Source organism: Daphnia pulex, chromosome 11 (assembly GCF_021134715.1).
Source record: "Daphnia pulex isolate KAP4 chromosome 11, ASM2113471v1".
NCBI lineage: Eukaryota > Metazoa > Arthropoda > Branchiopoda > Diplostraca > Daphniidae > Daphnia > Daphnia pulex.
This window is the reverse complement of record NC_060027.1, coordinates 4,104,820-4,124,990: the sequence shown is the minus strand read 5'-3', so window position 1 is coordinate 4,124,990 and position 20,171 is coordinate 4,104,820. Positions and strand designations below refer to the sequence as shown.

Here is a 20,171-nt window from a genome sequence, read left to right as displayed (position 1 = left end):
TTGAAAAATTTATAACTTGACTGACGCAGATTTCCGCAAAACTAAAACATCGCTTTTTGTCTCGTTGCCGCAGCGGTGGTGGCGGGTTGCGTTTAAACTCGTACAGAAGAAAAATGTCTTGAATCGGACGGTCTGTTTATTGAATTATTAATTTTTGTACATGACAGAAAAACAATAAAAGCTAATTTAATTTATAATGTTTTATTGATTACAGACATAGGGTTTAACATTGGTTTATGTGGTTTAGGGTATACATTTGAGGGTTGGTAGGTGTATGATTGTGGGGTCTGAAGAATTGGAAGGTATAGATTTGGTGGGTTTGGAGATTAATTGGTAGGGATATGTTTGTAGGGTTATAAATTAACTGTGTTTTATCCAAACTCGAAATATCCCCCCTCAAACATCTCCACTTTCCTTAAATTCCTTTCCCAACCCCGAAAACATGTTTATTATTTGTTTGACATAAGCATCCCATATTTGTTTTTGTTGCTTCTTAACTTATAAACGGTAAACTGCATAGTCACGATGACAATTTAACAAAATAATGATGCAACTTCGGTAACACGACACCAGCACGGCAGCACCAAGGAACGGCCAATTGAATTTGATGCAGAAAGATCTTTCTAAGGCATAGGCTGCGCGCAACAACGTACCACAGCGGACAGCAACTACGCGAACATACACGATAAACCTATAACCGAAATGAATTGAATTAATGTTCAACATCAATGGAAATGCTGTCAATGAAAAGACAAATTAATGACACTCTATGTGGTTTCTGAAAACAGTAGCTGATTGTTGAAACAAAAACAAAATGTGTGATTTAAACTACAAAAATGAAGATGGAGAAGCTAAGACTTTAACTGGATATTAATCCTGCTTTAAAAAAATCAATTACTATATCAAGCAGTTAATTCTCATGCGACGATAACAAAAATGACACAAGTATAGTTAAACTACGAAATCTCTCAGTGTCAGTTAGCAAGCTTTTTGAATCAGCCAGACAATTAGAAAGTTGATTGAAATCATTACTTCAGTTGTTCATGTTTCTTGACACACAGCAGTACAGGTAGCAAGAGGAAGAAGAAGAAGACCCTTTACCAGCTGGCTGAATCAAATCCATGTGTACTTTGGGCAGCCACGACGAAGCTCAGACCTCACCAGACTGTTTTTCACAAAAAAAAAAAAAAATCAATTACTATCAAGGACACAGTGTCTCAAATGACAAAAATACAGAAGTTAAAGTTAACTATACAATCCTTCGGAATAAATGTTGCAAAGGAACCTAGCAAGCTTTTCGAAGGAAAACAACTTAAGTTCTACAACAGAGGCAAGTTAAGACATAGTCACCAACTAACTAAGTCTAACAGTTAAAAAGTTGAGCATATTTACCTGATTTGTTCTGAAGTGTTTCTCACAAAACGTACAGACGGTACAGGAAAAAGAGACGACATCTTGGCAAAATGTACAGATGCTCAGGCTCTGCTCAGGGGTGTCCACCCGTTTCGGCACTTTTTTCGGCACTTTCGATTTTGGCGTTTTCGGCACCCATATAAAACGCTTGGTCCCCTCCTTGTATTTAAAATCTCCTCGTTCATTAAAAATCTTTCCGTTTCGGCACTAATATTCTCCGTTTCGGCACAAATTATGTCTTTTTCGGCACCAATCTGTGTCCGTTTCGGCACAAAAACAAAAAATTATATTTCAAGTCATCTAGGGGGATTTTCATTTCCTCCATCAAATCCACCACGTCTACCTCTGCCTAGCTCGCACAACCCGCCCAGAATCACCACTAACCTCATCATCAACTCCTCCAGAAAAGTTTGGGAATGCGTTTTTGCATGGTTAGTTATAAAATATGCATCTTAGTTAAAAAATGAATTTCCTCTAATAAATTGTATTACATAAAAGATTCAAACCCGGATGTCCCGCACTCAAGCTGAATACTATGCTTACACGCCAAGAACTCAGTTCAATTCTAAAGAAATACGAGAATCTGAAATCTGAAATTGACGATATATCGTCATCCCTAATGATAATGAGCAAATAAACTTTATGAATAAACAAGATTCCTTCGGTAATTTCCTTCAGGGATAATCTAATAAATAATCTTTCTAAGTCCTTGCCAAAGAAAACAAATTCAGATTTTGTTAAAAAAATGAGAAAAAACTCATATTTTTTACAGAATCTAGGCATTCCATCTATTTCGTTTTAAAAATATAGAAAAAAACAAGGAAAAATGATTAAAAGTGGATAATGACCTGCACAGAATAGAACATAATACTTCTTTTATGAGAATCCACCGCTGTACCCACTAGGCTGCCAATTGCTTACTCACTATGAATCGTGGTGGAAACAATGGGAAGATTTTGCGGAAAACAGAAATTGAAAATCATACTTTCGTAAAATGGCAACGCATGTGGCATAGGTATAATTGCCACAGGCAGCTGAGGGTTGGTGGATGGATCGAACAAAATTGACTCCCAGGGTGAATCACAGCTCTGTGGCCGTAACTGAAGAAGGCTTTGCACAATATATTATAACACGACACCTAGTGGAATTTATTGTTTACGAATTTTGGGGGCGGTGCCGAAACAGACAATAATAGTGCCGAAACGGACAAAAGTGGCTATACATCGAAATACCAATACTTAGGACCACCTCTGGTGGCGGTGCCGAAAAATACAATCGCAGTGCCGAAACAGAAAAAATTTGTGCCGAAACGGACAAAATTCAAAGTGCCGAAAAAAGTGCCGAAACGGGTGGCAACCTGCTCAGGCCACATTATCAGCTGAAATTTCCAAGTATTAATTAAAGGCTAGGTTATCACACAAATAACTAAATTCACACACAAATAATTAAGATTCAGTCACATCTAACAATCCAAACAGGAAATACCATTTTTATGAAGAAAAATGTCAGGAAGATACGACGTACGGATTATCTAACAATACGCTTTCAATGAAATCAGTGCTGGAAAAAAATGGCGGCTGTCTTGCGTAACGAAGACCATATCAGTAGTTTTAAATGTGAATCATAGATGGCGATGAAACCTGTATTTTAGTCTGCTAAAAATGAGTAAAAAAAGAGTCGAATAAAATGTCTGCAATTGTCAACCTACGTGTTTCCCGTAATTTTCAGCAGTATGTGTCAATTAGCCCCATTTCTGATTATCCCATATCATTTCGCAAAAATGAAGAAATTCAAAAAGTGGATGGTAACTTTCATGTTTTCAAACTGGCGCTTAGTATCATCATGGTGTCATCAGATTATTTACACGTTAAGGCATGTGCTGTAACCGGCTTTCTGTTTAAAATTCATCTTAGGAGATGTCGAATTCCGTTCGCTGGATCTGATTCCCAACAAGTCGTTGAATATGAGATCATACGATACAAGAGAGCAGCAGTTCATCCTCCACGTTCCAACAAAATGCCAACTGATCAAGACTGGCCCTGGGTTTGACCAGTTGCCACATCTTTCCATCCAGCTAGTGTCCCGCTACCCTTGAATCAGGGCTGGGTTGTTCTGGAGGCAACACAGCCAACTGGTAAATTTGTAAATCCAGAGTTGATGAAGATCCCCAACTTTCTTCACTTGACACCACCCACTACTGAGAGACAATGCCAAGCATTGAAAAGTGGGAATCCTGCAGTATAATTGATATTTTCATAAAGCTTTACACATTATTTGTTTGTAGAGTTCTGCACAGAGTGGTCGCAAAGAGTTGGATACCAACGGAAGGATTGAAAATCATTTACCCATCACAATCACAACTAGTGATTACCTCCATTCTTCTCCCTCATTGAGGGATGCTTGAGCCAGAATAGTAAAACTCAAGGTCTGAAAAGAAGAAAAAAAGAGCATTTCATTTCCTGTTATAAGTAAATCTTTTCTTCCCTCATCATGTAGGTGAAATTGAGCTCTTTCAAATTGGACAACCACGCCAAGGATAAACTGCTTCGACTAGTGAAAGAGCGTTACAACCCAAAAAGCAAAAACTGACGTGCTGACGATCGTCTCTGACTGGTGTCCTTTGAGAAAGCAGAACGTCGATTACGCCATGTATCTAATGAATGTTCTCGTCAGCCAGTCTTGAGTACGTTCTAATGTTTTGCTAAGCAAACAACAATTGCGTGCTGGCAGGAGTCTAGTAATCGACACTTCCTCTTTTGTCTCTGTTGTTTTGCCGTACAGAAAACTGAGCCGTGGGAGAATGAGAAATGCGAAGCAGACATGGAAAAATATGTGTGGGAAGAGAGCCAGTCGCAACGAACATTGGAGCAGCTGCTCCAACGAATGCCGGACAGAGAGAAAGCCCAAGACATGCCGGAGGCCATCGAACAGTACGCGATAAACATTACCCGCTTCCACAACGAAGGTTGTTGTTTCTTCTACTCTTATCAACTTTCTAATTGTCTGGCTGATTCAAAAAGCTTGCTAACTGACACTGAGAGATTTCGTAGTTTAACTATACTTGTGTCATTTTTGTTATTGTCGCATGAGAATTAACTGCTTGATAGTAATTGATTTTTTTAAAGCAGGATTAATATCCAGTTAAAGTCTTAGCTTCTCCATCTTCATTTTTGTAGTTTAAATCACACATTTGGTTTTTGTTTCAACAATAGCTATCAGTATCAGATATTGTGTTCAGAATAATTGATTTAACTAAAACCACATACAGTGTCATTAATTTTTCTTTTCATTGACAGCATTTCCTACATGTTGAACATTAATTCATTTCATTTCGGTTATAGGTTTATCGTGTATGTTCGCGTAGTTGCTGTCCGCTGTGGTACGTTGTTGCGCGCAGCCTATGCCTTAGAAAGATCTTTCTGCATCGAATTCAATTGGCCGTTCCTTGGTGCTGGTGTCGTGTTACCGAAGTTGCATCATTATTTTGTTAAATTGTCATCGTGACTGTGCAGTTTACCGTTTATAAGTTAAAAAGCAACAAAAACAAATATGGGATGCGTATGTCAAACAAATAAAAACAAGTTTTCGGGGTTGGGAAAGGATTAAGGAAAGTGGAGATGTTTGAGGGGGGGATATTTCGAGTTTGGATAAAACACAGTTAAATTTATAACCCTACAAACATATCCCTACCAATTAATCTCCAAACCCACCAAACCTATACCTTCCAATTCTTCAGACCCCACAATCATACACCTACCAACCCTCAAATTTATACCCTAAACCACATAAACCAATGTTAAACCCCATGTCTGTAATCAATAAAAAATTACAAATTAAATTAGCTTTTATTATTTTTCTGTCATGTACAAAAATTAATAATTCAATAAACAGAGCGTCCGATTCAAGACAATTTTCTTCTGTACGAGTTTAAACGCAACCCGCCACCACCGCTGCGACAACGAGACAAAAAGCGATGTTTTAGTTTTGCGGAAATCTGCGTCAGTCAAGTTATAAATTTTTCAAACTCAAAACTTCTGTCGAATTTGCATCTAGTCTACTGGTGCAAATAGCGATCCTTGTGTTTAGTAGTTGAGAAGATGTTGTTTAAAAAACAAACAATGGTGAGTTTTTTTGGCTACTCAGAACACCCCATTGTTTGTTTTTTAAACAACTATTTTCTTAACTACCAAACACATGGAATCGCGATTTGCACTAATAGACTAGATGCAAAATGCTACGCGAGTTGTTGAATTAGAAAAAATTGTATCTTGAATGATGCAGATTTCCGCAAGAAATAAACCATGGCTTTTTGTTTCATTGGGTAGTGGGTTGCTTTGTTTTAACTCGCACATGCAATTGTAGGTTTTGTCTACGGCCCCCAGAGATAGTATCTGGACCGAGAAGAAGAGAGAAGTACGAGGCCAGTTTTACTGGGGAGATGTAGTCATACTAGGCTTCCGGGTTAGACTCATGACCCTCCAAAAGTTTTCATCGGATCATGCGCCTTCCAAGTCCCCGTTCGACCAGAGCCCTCCCCTCCTCCTGGTTTCACAGCGGGTGAGTGACCACCGGCGGGCGTTGGTTAGTGGTTAGTTAGGGAAACAGGGCCACAGAAAAGAAGGGAGCCCACATATGCACTTGTAATTTTGCTAACTACACAATTCATCAGTCTTGAATGACTGCATGCTCTCGTCGGTGTTCAGCAATGGATGAAGTCCACGATAAGTAGCGAAGGATTACCCTGTAAGCAGAAAGAACATTTATTTTGGATGACAATAATTTCAAAAAATTGAAGCAACAGAAAACAATACCTCAAATCAAGAGGGCCTGTTTAAGGAAGTAAAAATGGAGATTCAATGGTGGCAGCCAACGGTTAGCAAACAATGAATCGTATTGACTGCATAATCCTGTCCTTTTTCTTGAAATGACATACGAGTTCTCATAAAGTCTGTAATTTCAATTTAGAAACCTGTAATTTGGAACCTGTAAATTACAAAAAAATAAGTCACCTTGTTTATTATTGGTGCCATCAATGTTCTTGATATCCATGATCTAAAAGAATAATAAAACATTTATCAGTACACACTCGAAATTGTCTCTTAAACATTAGATAGACGTAAGTGCAGATCAATACTTTTAAAATATATTAGACTGCCCACCAATCAGTTATCCAAGGTTCTCTAGAGGATGGAATGAGAGATTGGTCCATGCTGGGGTTGGTGATCTAGCAAATCCAAAGCTAGTATACAGCCAAAAATTAAGGTAAATCCTAATAAAACATGAGAAGAATCTATGTTTCAGCATGTAATAAAGCTAGTGTTGTTTGTTACCTGTATCATTTCTATGGCACATTCAGTAGAATACAATGAGTTTGAACAAAATAGTTGACGGTAGGCTGTGCACGACTTTCACGTTTCCTCCTCTATAAGTTGATGAAAAACAATAAGGTTATCCAACATGTACACGGAATAGAACACATCACCGACAAGCTACAGACGAAATCACTCGAATTTACCCATGAATTCCTTGGTAATTTTCGAAGAAAAAGATAGCTTAAGTTTTGACAGCAAACCGCCATAAGCGATAAGCCCATAACTGACACAATCAACACGCCATCTGTTTGACACGTTTCAAAACTCAGTTTTTGAAGGACTGGTCTTAAAATACAAAAAAAAACTTAATGTAGCATTTAAGATAGAATAAACATGAGATAAGCCAGATCGATTACGTACCGTTGGACGAGGAACAATCTTGTATACGCCGTTGTACTTGAGTGTTGATTACCGCTGTAATAGACCGATATGAGAGATGGCGAACCTGGAATGGAAAAATTTTGGCATTTTAATAAAAATAGGGAATAAATTTAAGCCATAAATAGTTCCAATGAAATTTTACCCGGTAGAATATCTGTTGTCCCTTCCGGCAAGAATATAGCGTCCGAATTTCGGTTAATTGTGTCGGTTAATTGTGGGGATGTTGGAGTCCGATGCTTTGCAAGCGTTCAAACAAATAATGGCAAATTAGTGACACTAAACGGGCGAATTAAGTTCGTACCGTGTCTGACCATTTCGGCAGCTGTATTAAACTGGAGATCACTTTTAAAGATAGGGCAGCTGTTGCTGCTTCTTCTTCACTTACGTATATTGGTTCAAAGGGCATCAGATTGACGATTACTTGAATATGGGCGGCCAACCCAAGCATTTGGCATCATCCATCTTTTATTTCTTTTTTGTGTAGTCTCTCAAGTATTGATTCCCCACCTGGTCTATGATTTGAAATCAAACTTAAGTTATCATGAAATTTTGAATGTGATGGCTGGTTATCTTCTTCTTGGTTTACCTCAATTACTGACATCAACGCCTTGAGCCCTTGATGATTATAGTCATGATTGAACGCCTGGATATTATCGAGTCGTCTTTCCTGATTTTTACTCAGCTTACCAACGTGGTTGTTGGTATTACTTGCGCCGAAGTAGTTTTCAACTTTGTAAAAGACTTCTCGAAGTGCTGCTTGTCATCGTACTGCTGGTTGTAGAAAGGGTGCCCGACGTGGAACCAACACTGATTGCGAGACAAACAAATAAAAACAAATATTTGACCAAGTCTGATGAATAAAGTAAGCCGTAACAACACGAAAAATTGGAATCTTGATCTAATAAATATTTCAATCAATTTTATCTCAAATTTTATACTATTTTCTTTAAGTCTTAATCGTCTTAATTTAAAAAATAAAAATTATTTAACGAAATTTAAAAATGTGCTAAATAAATTAAACTTAAAATCCAAACGTGATTGATCAATTGGAAGGGCTTGCCTGTAGCTTGAATCTTGATGTAGCTTCTATTCAGCAGCTATCTTTTGTCGCGTCAAAATGAGTTTCTAGGTCAGCAAACAATCAAAACTATGTTTATTTCAACTCCTAAACAGAAAAGAAATCAAATTTTAATAGAAAAATACGGCAAAATAGAAATCTGCGTTGGAAAAAAATATTTTGCATGTGCAAAGTTTTGAACCACTGACATGATTGTAAGGTGAAGACGTATCTCGCATCTTTTATTCAAAACAAAAGAAATTATTGAAAATATTAACAAAACGTTATCAGATGGGTCTGTTGAGGAATAGTCTGCATGCAACGGTTCAGGCTTTGATGAGGACCTATAACCCCTAACCTATACCTTAACCTAACACCCTATCCTAAACTAACAGCAGCAGCCGACCTCTCCCAAAGCCGTGACCGTGAGTTCCGAACCAGTATCTGCCACCCTGGCGACCAGATCCGACAACGTAGGCGCCGACGCCTTAACCATTAGGCTATCGGCGCCCAAAGTTATCTTATTTTTCAAGCTAGTATTTTTAAAAACTTTATCTCAATCATACTATTTTACTTAAGCCTTCATTTAAAAAATCGAAATTATTCAAGGAATTTTAAAAATGCGCCAAATAAATTAAACTTGAAATTACGACGAACTTGATTAATTAATTGGAATTGTGCTATTGCGCGATTAGGGCTATTGGGTAGCTTCAGCAACTATCTTCTCTCGCACCATAATGAGTTTCTACGTAACGAAACAATTACAACAACGTTTTTTCGAATCTTAAACAGGAAAGAAATCTAAAATAAATTGCAAAATAGAAATCTGAGTTAAACAATTTTTTTTCATATTTTAAGTTTTGAACCGCTGACTTTGATTGTTATATGACGACGTATCCCGCATTTGTCGTCTTTTATTCAAAACAAAAGGAAACATTGAAAATTTTAACAAAACGTTGTCGGATTTGGTCTAAGTATGGAACAATCTGCATACAACGGATCGGGTTTCTTATGCCGAAGGTTGCCAAGTAGCAGCTCCAACCCACTTTTAACTTTCAACCCCCCCTGAAGCCTTCGCACCGTGAGTTCCAACCAGTAACAGCCACCCTGGCGACCAAATCAAAGAACGCCGACGCCGATGCCTTATCCACTAACCCATCGGCGTCTATACTACTACTACTAATATTTTTAAGCTATTCTTTCTTTCTTTCAATTTTATCTCAATTATACAACTTTCCCCCAAGCCTTAATTTGAAAATCGAAATTATTTTACGCATTTTAATAATGCGCTGATTAAGTTAAAAACTTAAAATCCATAATGAGCGCGATTGATTAATTAATTGGAAGGGCTTGTGTCGTGTGTACTGTGTAGCTTTCAGTAGCTATCTTTTCTCGCGTCAAAATGAGTTTCTACTTTCTGAAACAATTACAACATAATGTTTTTCATATCCTAAGCGGAAAAGTAATCGATTTAAACAGCAAAATGGAAATCTGTGTTGGAAAAAAGTTTTGCATGTGCAAAGTTTTGAACCAGTGACATGATTCTAAGGTGACGACGCATCCCATATTTGCCGTCTTTATTCAAAACGAAATGAAATATTGAAAATTCTAACAAAACGTTATCGAATTGGGTCTGAGGAACAATCTGCATGCAACGGATCGAGTTTCTTATGCCGAAGGTTGCCAAGTAGCAGTTCGATCCCGCTTTTAACCGCCAACCCCCCCTGAAGCCGTCACCGTGAGTTCCAACCAGTATCAGCCACCCTGGCGACCAGATCCTGATAAACGCCGACGCCGATGCCTTATCCACTAACCCATCGGCGTCTATGAGTACCTAATTTTTTAAGCTAGTGCTTTTTATCAATTTGATCTCATTTACACTAAAACACAATTCCTTTCAACTTAGTTCTTTTACACATTTTATAATTGAATATTCCTTGACTACCTAAATCAGATACCTAATATGAAAATACAATTTAAGAAAGTTTATCTGTTAGTTTTCGATATCGCAGAATAACATATAACCGAACCACTCTGAACCTTTTTTTTTTGTGAGAGGGGTAAATTCCAACATGAAACACCCTTCCCCCATTCCATTTTCTGGGAAACTACTGATTGCATTCAAAGCTATAAGCACCGTGAATCACAGGATGGATCAAGTTACTTAAATTTGGGTATCTTAATTGAGGGAAAACGGAGGAGGGACCAGAAAAAGACAACAAACGTGAATTATTTTTCAACTTAATCCAACACTCTATCAAAACTACTTCTCAACAACTAAATGCTTGGTGAGGCCTGGTTAGCTTTAAAAATATCCGATTTAGAAGCAAATACTACAATTCCTTTCTTCGCGACGCATAGCCGCGAAAAAAAAAATGTCCGCATATTTCTTCTTGTTCCATTTACATTTCGTAGTAGCTCTTCTGCTAATCGAAAGTCAAAATCGGAAACCAGAGATGGAGAGCCATTTCGAGTGGTGAGAACAGGATGACTTAAAGGACTTAAATACTTAAAGATACCAGTCAGGTTTTGATGCATTTATCCGTTAAATGCGAACACAATGAGAAACGGGTGTAAAAACAGAGCTCTTACGGCATCACGAGCGACGTTCAAATAGGCTTCATGCAAGGATTGCTTGGAATCGGCGTAGTTGATAGTAAAACAATGTACTAATGTTATTATGATTCGATTGGATTGGGACTTACGTGGAACATGGTGGAGACGGTGGCGATACGGATCTCGGTGGTCTGGCATTGAGGATCAGGCGGAGAACAGCAGAAAGGAACTTGTTGCGGTTAACTGCAGCGATGGGCTGCAGAGAGAAGATGACGTGGGGGCAGACGGCGTGAGGAACGGAGCCGCTCCGACGTGAGGAATAAGACGCCCAATGGCAGGGATAAAGTTGGTGTTGGGCGGAGTGCTCAAGGCAACGATCATCTCGGGGTGGGTCTTTGCCAGTCCGTCGTTCCAATGCCAAAACCGGATGGACTCCTGGATGGACGTCTTCCGGTCAATAGTTGTTGTTGTTGTTGTTCTCATTAAATAGTTGTCAGTATTACAACGAAATTGCCTCTTAAACATTTGATAGGTGTAAGCGCAGATCAATACTTTAAATACATATTAGACTGCAATAAAGACAAGTGAACTTACACATGAAACCACTGATCAGTGATGATCAGTTATCCAAAGTATTCTAGAAGATGGAATGAGAGCTTGGTACATGCCAGGGTTGGTGAACGAGCAAGTCCAATACAAACAGCAGATAATTGTGATGAATCCTAATAAAAGATGAGAAGAATATATGTCGTGATGTGATGTGTAATATATGTTTCAGAAATATAAAGCTAGTGTTGGTTGTTACCTGTATAATTCCGATGGAACATTCAGCAGAATACAGTGATTTTGAACAAAATAGTTGATGGTATAGGCTGCACCACTTTCACGTTTCCTCGACTCTAAGTTGATGAAAAACATTAAGGTTATTCAACATATACACGGAATAGAACATCACCGACAAGTTACAGACGAAATCACTCGAGTTCACCTATGAATTCATTGGTAATTTTCGAAGAAAAGATAGCTTAACTTTTGACAGCAAACCGCAATAAGCCATAACTGACAAAATAAGTGACACAATCAACAGGCAATCTATTTGTCACTCTTTCTCAAAACTCAGTATTTGAAGCACTGGTCTTAAGATATACTCACAAAACTTGAAAAGCGCATGATTGAAAGTCAATGTTTGAAGTTCAGCAACCTCTCCTCAGTTTCACGTCAATGAAACGGCGGTGAACTATTGAACTGAAACGAGAACGGAGATTTAATTACAAGTTAATAATTAAATGAGACTGTGCATCGAGCATTACCTCAACGCCGGTACATGTAGCTAGCAAGAGACGACAACATTCAGCCGATAAAATATGCCTGACAGTCATCATGCAACATCTACTATTTTGCCCAACTGTTCAACACTGCATGGACACCAACATAGGCAAATGACACAATGAAGTATGATGTGGAACTGTAAGTCTGCACAAGCTCCATTTCAACAGCCGCTGCTGCTGGAAGTTGGTTGCATGCTTTTCATTTGGAGGTGGAAAATGCCGTGAATGGAAGAAATAATGTATTACTAAAACTATCAACAATAAACACTTTAGAAGTGTTGGTAACTGAGAAAAATATACATACAAATCTACACTGAGGTTGTGAATAATACCAGACATGTAGAAACTTGTTGTGAAAACTGGTATAATCCACAAATATGGCCTGCTGAAGCAGCAGAACATACACTCAATATCTAAGAATTTAATTACAGGCATGTGTAATAAACTATGGTAATCACTACAGAAGACTTGCTTGCATATCAAATTGAAGTTGAATATGTTTGGTGAATACCTGCAACAGCAACGAAAACTCGAACACAGCTAGGACAAATCATAACTTTTGACATTCGTTCGCCATGAAGAGATCAACAACATCAATCGCCATCTAGTGTTCATAATCGACACTTCATTGTATTGTGTACCGGATTTACCGAGAGGAAGCAAACTCTTTAGGTACGAGCGGATGTCATAGCGTCCGTTGTACCAACATAAGGTCCTATCCTGGTCAATCATAAGGTCCTATCCTACAACCTAAGGTCCTGACGGGATCGTGATCATGACAAGCCATCATCTGTATGGTATATTAGGTGTAAAGTGTCGTACACCGATCCCAGTGGATTAAGAGGCAGTTTCCATTTTATAAGGCTTTCAGAAATGGAATTGGAACAGGCCGGAACAGGCTCTCAAATCTCTCGGCTGGTCGGGTTCTATGCAAAAAGGGATGACAAATAAAATCCATAATTTCACCTAGGCTACCGAACACAGTAGAAAATTGATTTACCAGCTAGACTTGTTCTTTCATGTAAAATTATGCTACGTGCGCCAATTCGCGGGCCAATTCGTTTGCCAGTTTGCCAAGGCTGTAGGCCTATACTGTGTGCGTCTCCATTAAGATGGTGTGAGGCTGTGGAAAGCTTGAGAGAAATAATAATAGCCGTTATTTAGACTGATCAAATTGTTGATGTTAGTTAGCGTATCGTCTGTTACGCGACAACTGACAGTCTGATGTACAGACACACACTCGCAAGCGATAACCATTGTTAGCTAGCTGCGTGCTATTTGCGATTTTTTTTTCATTTAAAAAATCAAAATAGCATTAAGACCTATAAAATTTTGGAAAAATAAAAATAATTACATTATATTAAATCTACAAACGAAAATATCCTTTTCATTAAGGAGTTAGTAAGGACTTAAGGTTTAGTTCAAATGATGTACAGTACAATGGGCTTTGCACTGCATGGCTACATCATGTCGAGCATCGCGGGGCGCACTTACAAAAAAAAATAAAATAGTCTACACCCTTGAAACATTTTATAACATAAATTCCGCATTCCGTAGAAGGAAGCATTCGTTCGCATAACGTTTGAGTTCCTGGATGGAAGCGGCAAAGCGGCTTTGCGTTATTAGTATTAGCATTGTACGCACATTGGAGTCTGATTCATGTGAGCTGTTTGTCGTTAATTCCATGACGAAAAGCGGAAGGAAAACCGTAAAATGAGATAAAAGATATTGGAATTGTCGGCTAATTATTTTAAAACTGGTTAACCTCGACCCTGTTATTTACTATCTGGCTTTTTTTTTTTTTTAATGTATGGTTCACAATTGCTTTGTTGCATGGGAAGTAGACAACTCACTTGGAAACCGTGTTATCGTTACGGCATATAGTGAATTTGAAAGCAATTAACTCTTTCATAATACGCTATTTATATATTTAATTCATGGTGTCCACAGCTTGAAGTGAAAGTACATACGGATACAAAAACTACCCAACCGGAACTTGTATGTTGAAAGTCGTCTGATTTAATAGGTACTCCAAAACAGATCTTATTTGCATTTCTTTATGTGAACTTTTTGCATAAATCCAGTCTAATTCAGATCAAGTTTTTAACGGCAAACTAAAATTGTTGAAATTGTTTTGATTCACTTTTATGCAAGAATAAAGATTATTCGGATGAAATTTCAACCAAGATTTTAACATTTGTCAAACAGTAACAGAAAATTAATTTTGTCTTGACATTATACTATTACAGCAACTCGGCATCGCACACTAATATGAATCGAGATCGCCTTTTGAAGGTAGTTGTCGTGGGTGATAATGAAGTGGGGAAAAATTGCATTTTCACCAAGTTCAAGGAGAGTTTCAGAAAAATACCTTTAGAACATGAGCCAACTTTGTGAGTTATATTTACTTCACAATATAATGCGATCTATTCTTGATGGCGATTTCTAAATAATGCTTGCCTTATTTTTTTTTTCAGATTTGATAATTTTTCAAAATTAATTGAAGTGGATGGGATTATTTACCATTTATCTGTATCGTACACTACCAACCCCACAGGCTGCGACGAGTTGCGCATTCTCTCCTATCCCAATGTAATTTGGCTACGTAAGATTTGATGATTAGGTCTATAATTATTTCTTTTATCAAAGACGGACGTGTTTCTGCTTTGTTACGCGATTGATAATCGACAGTCTTTTGAAAATATCTCATCAAAATGGATTCCCGAGTTGAAGCTTCATTGTCCTCACACGCCCATCGTTCTAGTCGGTATGTGTAACAACATCAAAACGAGCCCTATGTGATTGAATAACCATTTACTCCAATATTTATAGCAACAAAGAAAGATAAGCGGAACAAAAAAGATGCCGATGCAAACTATGTATGAATATTCTATTTCTTTTTGTTGTGGTCACAGCACAGTCAACAGTATAATATCCCTTCCATTCAAGGTCTCCTACGCCGAAGGGGCAGCAATCAGCAAATACATGAGCGCTTTTGTCGAGTGCTCGGTCAAGACGGGAGAGAATTTAAGAGCGGTCTTCCGAGAGGCTGTTCGGGTGGCACTAGATAAACCCAAGGTTACGTTAATTAAGTGTAGTCTTCTATAACAAAGAACAAATGACTACTATCACACTGATAGACCCAGTTTTGTCTTAAAAAGTAATCAATGAGCTTGATTGCTCAAAGAGGTTTTCGTAAGTTTCAGACGATAATACTGGTTTAATACTAGAATCACCAAATTGCCTGTTTAATTGTTTCGATTTGCGTAATCGCTTACCGTATACGCTTGACATTTCTTTCGTTAAAATAATATCGTACAAGCCCTGCTGTACAATTTAATAAAAGTTTACAGTTTGCGCGTCTATAATAACTCTGTATTCTACAAACTGCGTGTTTCACAGTATTTCAGTACCTATACATTTAACGGCCCAAAATTTGAAATTGATAAAAATCAAAAATGACAGTCCCAATATTGCCCCCCTTCAAAAGCTAGAATCAATTTGTAGCAGATGTTGCGGTTTGGTCGGTGCTCGGCGGTTTAGTAAGTATGGCGTTGAGAGGACGGACAAAACGGAAACCCAAACCTTCGAAGAACTTGGTGGAAGCCGTGTTGCCGACGACAATGTTGACGAACGGGAGAAAGCCTGACTGGGCCATTCGCTTGGACATGTAAAGTGTCACCAGCGTGGCATAACCTTTACGGCGGTGTCCGTCCATCGTGAAAAGACGACTCATGCCCATCGGAGCGTGGCCCATAATCCAAGAAACAAGCTCGTCGTTATCCTTCAAGAAAAGACCAGCTGAAGGTAACAGATCAATTTCGTCGGCTATGTCGTCCACGGTCGTCGTGTGTTTGAACGCCGTCCAGTGCTCGTAAATCAGCGGAGCATGATGACGTTCCAAACTTTTCACGTATACCTCATCTGGCAAGCTGAAATGAAACGACCGGCCATAATTATTTAAGCTACAAGAGGATCGCCATAATTTTTAAAATAATCTTTCTCGGTATAAAACCTCGTCGTCTGGAGTTTCAAAGCTTCGGGTATGTCGAGAACATAGCGTCCGGCAGAGTAGATGCGGTGCTCAGCAAGACGATCTCGATCCTTGAGAAACTTGAGAATTTTCTCGTGAGGATTGTGATGCTTGTTAAAGGCGAATACTAAATCTCTTTTCCAGTCAATGTCGATTGCTTCGTAAACGCGAAGCAGAGCGTTTTCGTCAATGCTCCATTCGGCCAAGTTCCAGATTTTCTATGAGTAATTTTTGTTTTAGATATTTAGCTAGCGTGGCAACTGTAATAACTTTATCCTTTATCCAAGTTCCACCTGATTCTGTTGAGTTTGGCTAATCACATTTTCTTTCTTGATGGCTACAATCGCTGAATATGTGTCGTTCGAAGGGGATTCGTGGAGAAAGAAAACCTGATAGGAAGTATTGGCAGCCAATAGCGCAGCCTTGACCACCATTTGAACCTGCGAATTCCATAAATTAAGATTTTTCATCGCCTTAAAATTATTAATGACGTTAATACTTCGCAGTGTGCTGGCAGTCGAGAATCCAAGAAAGAGAGAAGACAGAACAGATCTGATCGGGAAGCTAGTGTCACCGACCCTGCCATGATTACACCGCGGTCCAGTCTGAAACAAGTACCTAGTTTACCGATTGGCGACTTTAGACCTTAGCTTTCTTGATAAGGGACGTAGAAAGCTGGTAAAGTACAGAGAGAAAGCTAATAAGATACCGGTATTAAAAAACAAAATTCCATCCCTTCCGCGCTTCGAAAAGGAATATGGTTGGATCATTTGCATTACAAAAGTTCGGTGAAAGGCTGAAAGCAAGGTGAAAGCGAGTTAATGCTAACAATATTAATTTGCATCTTTTTGGGTTGACTCGTAGTACCTAGGAAAACGAAGGTGAGCTACACTACCTTGCCCCGCAGCTGACACATTACCAGCTGCATAGCAGTACATTGAAACTAGTGCATACGTCAGTGGCTGGCCTTGTACAATACACACCAACAGGAAAAGGAGTGCTTTAAGATAATATTGGTGAACAAACTTTCTTTTCTTTTCACCTGTGCTGCTTGTAAAAAGAGAAAATTGAGTTCCCAGAATTCGCGAAATTCAGAAACAGCTCTGCGGAGCAAATTTTTTTACCTCTGGAGCATTAGAAAAACTGTAACTAAGTAGAATACCAACAATCCAAATCCTACATAGCCGTGCGTAAGCATATAAAACAGACGGAAACTGGGCACTAGTCAGACTTTTCAAATTTGCCGCGCTTCCGCTTGTGCCACCTTTTGTTAATATCGGAAACCTGTCAGACCCTTACATAGATAGGTACGTGTAATATACAAAAACACATACGTGTACACGTTGAAATGCTGTATATCGTATCGTATGGGATTACATCATAATTTTAATAATTTTTCAAATTTTTTAAAATTCTCAATTACGAGATTTTCATTAATTCTTTCAATGCATCACATTAATATGATTTGAGATTGATTCTAATGTTTGGACAAAGTGAAAAAATCTGCCTCCTGAGAGGATTGAACTCTCGACCGCTGGTTTACAAGACCAGCGCTCTACCACTGAGCTAAAGAGGCTTGTTTGCACCTGGCAGAAAAACATTGAAATCACAGACAAATAGTAAATGACAATCGGCTACTGCACGTATTAAAAACATTCACTCTCTCAAATCTCTTCATCAATTCCTTTGCACTTTCAAAGTTACATCGATGATAAACTAATTAAGAAAAAAAATTAATCCGTAGCGAACTTTGCACCGAACCAGGTAAATAATAAATTTTCACACTTATGATATATTTAAGATGAAATTCAATGGAATGCAATATGTAACTCACACTCATCCATATTCCCCATTATATTTAGTAGAGCGGTTGCGAAGCTAGTTCACATACCAAAACGAGTACATGAATTATGCCGAGGTAAGTTATGCGTGTGGGCTTGTGAGAGACACGCGTTGTAAAAGCCTCCCAATAAGTGTGTTGGTGTTAATACTAACAGGCCCTCGTAATTTCTTTCAACGCCGTTTACAACCCGTCCTACAACATTTTCCTCGGCCAATCACATCATTTAGGGAAACATATTCGGCAATCGTTGGCGTCAAAATGGAGCAGAATGAAGTGTTACCAACTCGACAAAGCAAAGAAATTGTTCAGACTTTCATTTCCCTTCACTTTATTAGCGTTGTATACTGTAGCCCATAAGCGGTAATGGCTTGCCAAAAATCTGCATACCTTTCATACAAGCGACATAATCATGCCGTTAAAGATTTTTTTATTACAGCGAGATAGCTTTTAGGCGAATACATAAACATCATATAGAAAAAGTTAACTCGGTAGACTCAACTAGAAAAAAGACCCTTTCGTAATATGAAAGAGACGTGATGACGTCATTTTCCCTTTCTGTCTTTAAATTAGCCGACCTTTCGAAAGAGCGGCTGTTCGGAACAATAAAAACCCTGCAAAGGAATGCCAGAATACGGTAGATACGTTCACGTTAGACAAGATCGTGTCACTCAAAATTCGCGCTTAGTTATTTAGAAAAATTAAATCGAGGTCCATCCAGGTTAAACAAGGAGGTGCGGGTGTGACGGCAGTTCTCTCTTGGTCATAAGAATTTGTGTTTAGAGTTAAAAATATTTTCGAGTTTGCCCACAGACAAGGTTGTGAGGTACAAAACCGGGCCTAATCTGCAGTCGTTCTGCAAATAAGTTGTTTAATGAACCCCTTACTGAGTCAATAAAAACGCAAGGGAAAACAAGTTCCAGTCAAAAGGCCTAGCTTAGGAATAATCGTATTCCGTACTATGTAACAATTGATAATCAACGCCACTAAATAGTCAAGAAGGAAGAATAGAGATAAATTTTTCCTACCTCTAAGCCTGGGAAATACGGCCAGGCATCCAAAAGTATCCACAGAATAGTTTAATCCACCAGATAGGAGAAGTCGGTCCTCGTGAATCGGGAAAGAAGGTCTGCTGTTTATCTAAATAAAAAAAAAAATAAAAACTCGGTTACAAAAATATTTACAGAAACAACTACTGAAAAGTTGAAAATGAGACAGTAGCTAAACCCTAATTCTTAATAAACAGGATAATTTAAGGTTTCCATGCAATTCAATGCATTTGTGCAAGTCATGCATCATAATATAATATCTATCAGGTCACAGGTTAATTAAAGTAACAGAAATAATTACCCAAGAAGTGACGAGTGAGATTCCTGATAGGTAAATGTATCAGAAAAAAAAATCTTGCATTTCTTGTTGTTGTGATGGCTGGCTCCGGCATCAAATCTGTAAAAAGGAAAAGGTTACATAGTGCAAACAAACTGCCATGCATCGACAGGGCAATACATGAAAAATGCAGTCAGGAACTGACATTTCACAAATTTGGAACAAGATTTCTCTCCTGTTTAAGCCCCTATAATCATTCTATTTGCATTCTTTGTTTTAATTACCTGCCAAACAGCAGCATGGAGTGTGTATTAAGCCATTCTATCAAGAGACGCGACCACATTTTCGTAATTTTATTTGCTTGGCTATTTTCAGTGCTAGCCACGTTTCCAGAAAAAATTATTGGTCGTTTCGTTTCTTTTTTGTAATCTTATGTTGATTTCGAGCTGCTCTTTTTCGAAACTTGTATAAACAAAAAAGCAGACGACACTAAATAATTAGTGATTAGTCCTGATTAAGATATCGATAGAAATTAAAAATCGACCATATTTCGTTTAAATATATTCCATTTGAAAATACCGTGGGTATATCTGCGCTAAATAGTAATAATAAAAAAAACATCATCTCGAGTGTAGGAAAAAAAATTAAATAAATCCTGCGTTGATTTATGACAAAAGGTACAACCCCATCGTAAAAGAAATGCAGAGAAGATAGCGCTGGTACAAACAAAGGTTGATGAGTCGTTAATCAAGAATGTCAAAGAGAATGTCGAGGATGTTGAAGGACATCGTTCAAACAATCTCGAGTTGTTCGGAAAATCTTCCTTTTCCATCAGTCATAATAGTAGAAAATCGTAATTCAAAAA

At 38.2% G+C, this 20,171-nt stretch overlaps 3 protein-coding genes, 1 long non-coding RNA gene, 1 other non-coding gene and 1 pseudogene across 17 annotated transcripts in view; 2 read left to right on the top strand and 4 right to left on the bottom strand.

The window, feature by feature from the left end:
• Positions 1-584: 584 nt before the first annotated feature.
• LOC124208304 lies at positions 585-2,985 on the bottom strand. Of its 2 annotated transcripts, none has more exons than XR_006880413.1 (5): positions 2,899-2,985; positions 2,771-2,791; positions 1,393-1,482; positions 1,033-1,165; positions 585-691 (listed from the first exon to the last, which is right to left on the bottom strand). It is a non-coding gene; the product is annotated as an uncharacterized LOC124208304 (long non-coding RNA). The 2 variants fall into 2 exon arrangements; XR_006880412.1 differs by having other exon boundaries at positions 1,102-1,165.
• A 114-nt stretch (positions 2,986-3,099) lies between these two features.
• On the top strand, positions 3,100-4,892 carry LOC124208302 (annotated as a pseudogene).
• A 2,072-nt stretch (positions 4,893-6,964) lies between these two features.
• The window catches only part of LOC124208296 (aminopeptidase N-like), a 97,517-nt gene continuing 84,310 nt past the window's right edge, over positions 6,965-20,171 (bottom strand). Inside the window, exons 1-11 of one of the 6 annotated variants that reach the window (XR_006880401.1) lie at positions 12,619-12,905; positions 12,412-12,520; positions 12,090-12,302; positions 11,768-12,024; positions 11,585-11,678; positions 11,374-11,501; positions 10,929-11,295; positions 7,753-7,973; positions 7,309-7,678; positions 7,146-7,230; positions 6,965-7,070 (exon numbers count right to left, since the gene is read on the bottom strand). The gene's annotated coding sequence lies outside the window, so the exon portion shown is untranslated. Of the gene's footprint in view, positions 7,071-7,145; positions 7,231-7,308; positions 7,679-7,752; positions 7,974-10,928; positions 11,296-11,373; positions 11,502-11,584; positions 11,679-11,767; positions 12,025-12,089; positions 12,303-12,411; positions 12,521-12,618; positions 12,906-20,171 lie in introns of those variants that run through there. The other 5 variants (XR_006880405.1, XR_006880402.1, XR_006880404.1 and 2 more) reach the window with 5 other exon arrangements.
• LOC124208298 (ras-related protein ced-10-like) lies at positions 13,937-15,542 on the top strand. The gene is made up of 6 exons (XM_046606077.1): positions 13,937-14,133; positions 14,357-14,500; positions 14,585-14,699; positions 14,757-14,874; positions 14,940-14,986; positions 15,057-15,542. Exons 2-6 carry the CDS (start codon positions 14,379-14,381, stop codon positions 15,213-15,215), a joined length of 561 nt encoding a protein of 186 aa, XP_046462033.1. The 5' UTR covers positions 13,937-14,133; positions 14,357-14,378; the 3' UTR covers positions 15,216-15,542.
• LOC124208287 lies at positions 15,586-19,778 on the bottom strand. Of its 7 annotated transcripts, XM_046606056.1 has the most exons (7): positions 19,591-19,778; positions 19,331-19,426; positions 19,009-19,120; positions 16,640-16,758; positions 16,434-16,580; positions 16,123-16,358; positions 15,586-16,039 (listed from the first exon to the last, which is right to left on the bottom strand). In XM_046606056.1, the coding sequence occupies exons 4-7, from the start codon at positions 16,724-16,726 to the stop codon at positions 15,604-15,606; spliced, it is 906 nt and encodes a 301-aa protein (XP_046462012.1). In that variant the 5' UTR covers positions 16,727-16,758; positions 19,009-19,120; positions 19,331-19,426; positions 19,591-19,778; the 3' UTR covers positions 15,586-15,603. The 7 variants fall into 7 exon arrangements, with proteins under 7 accessions (XP_046462012.1, XP_046462015.1, XP_046462013.1 ...); XM_046606059.1 differs by lacking the exons at positions 19,009-19,120; positions 19,331-19,426; positions 19,591-19,778 and adding an exon at positions 17,183-17,322 and having other exon boundaries at positions 16,640-16,745; XM_046606057.1 differs by lacking the exons at positions 19,009-19,120; positions 19,331-19,426; positions 19,591-19,778 and adding an exon at positions 17,183-17,317 and having other exon boundaries at positions 16,640-16,815.
• On the bottom strand, positions 17,645-17,716 carry Trnat-ugu. Its single transcript has one exon. It is a non-coding gene; the product is annotated as a tRNA-Thr (tRNA).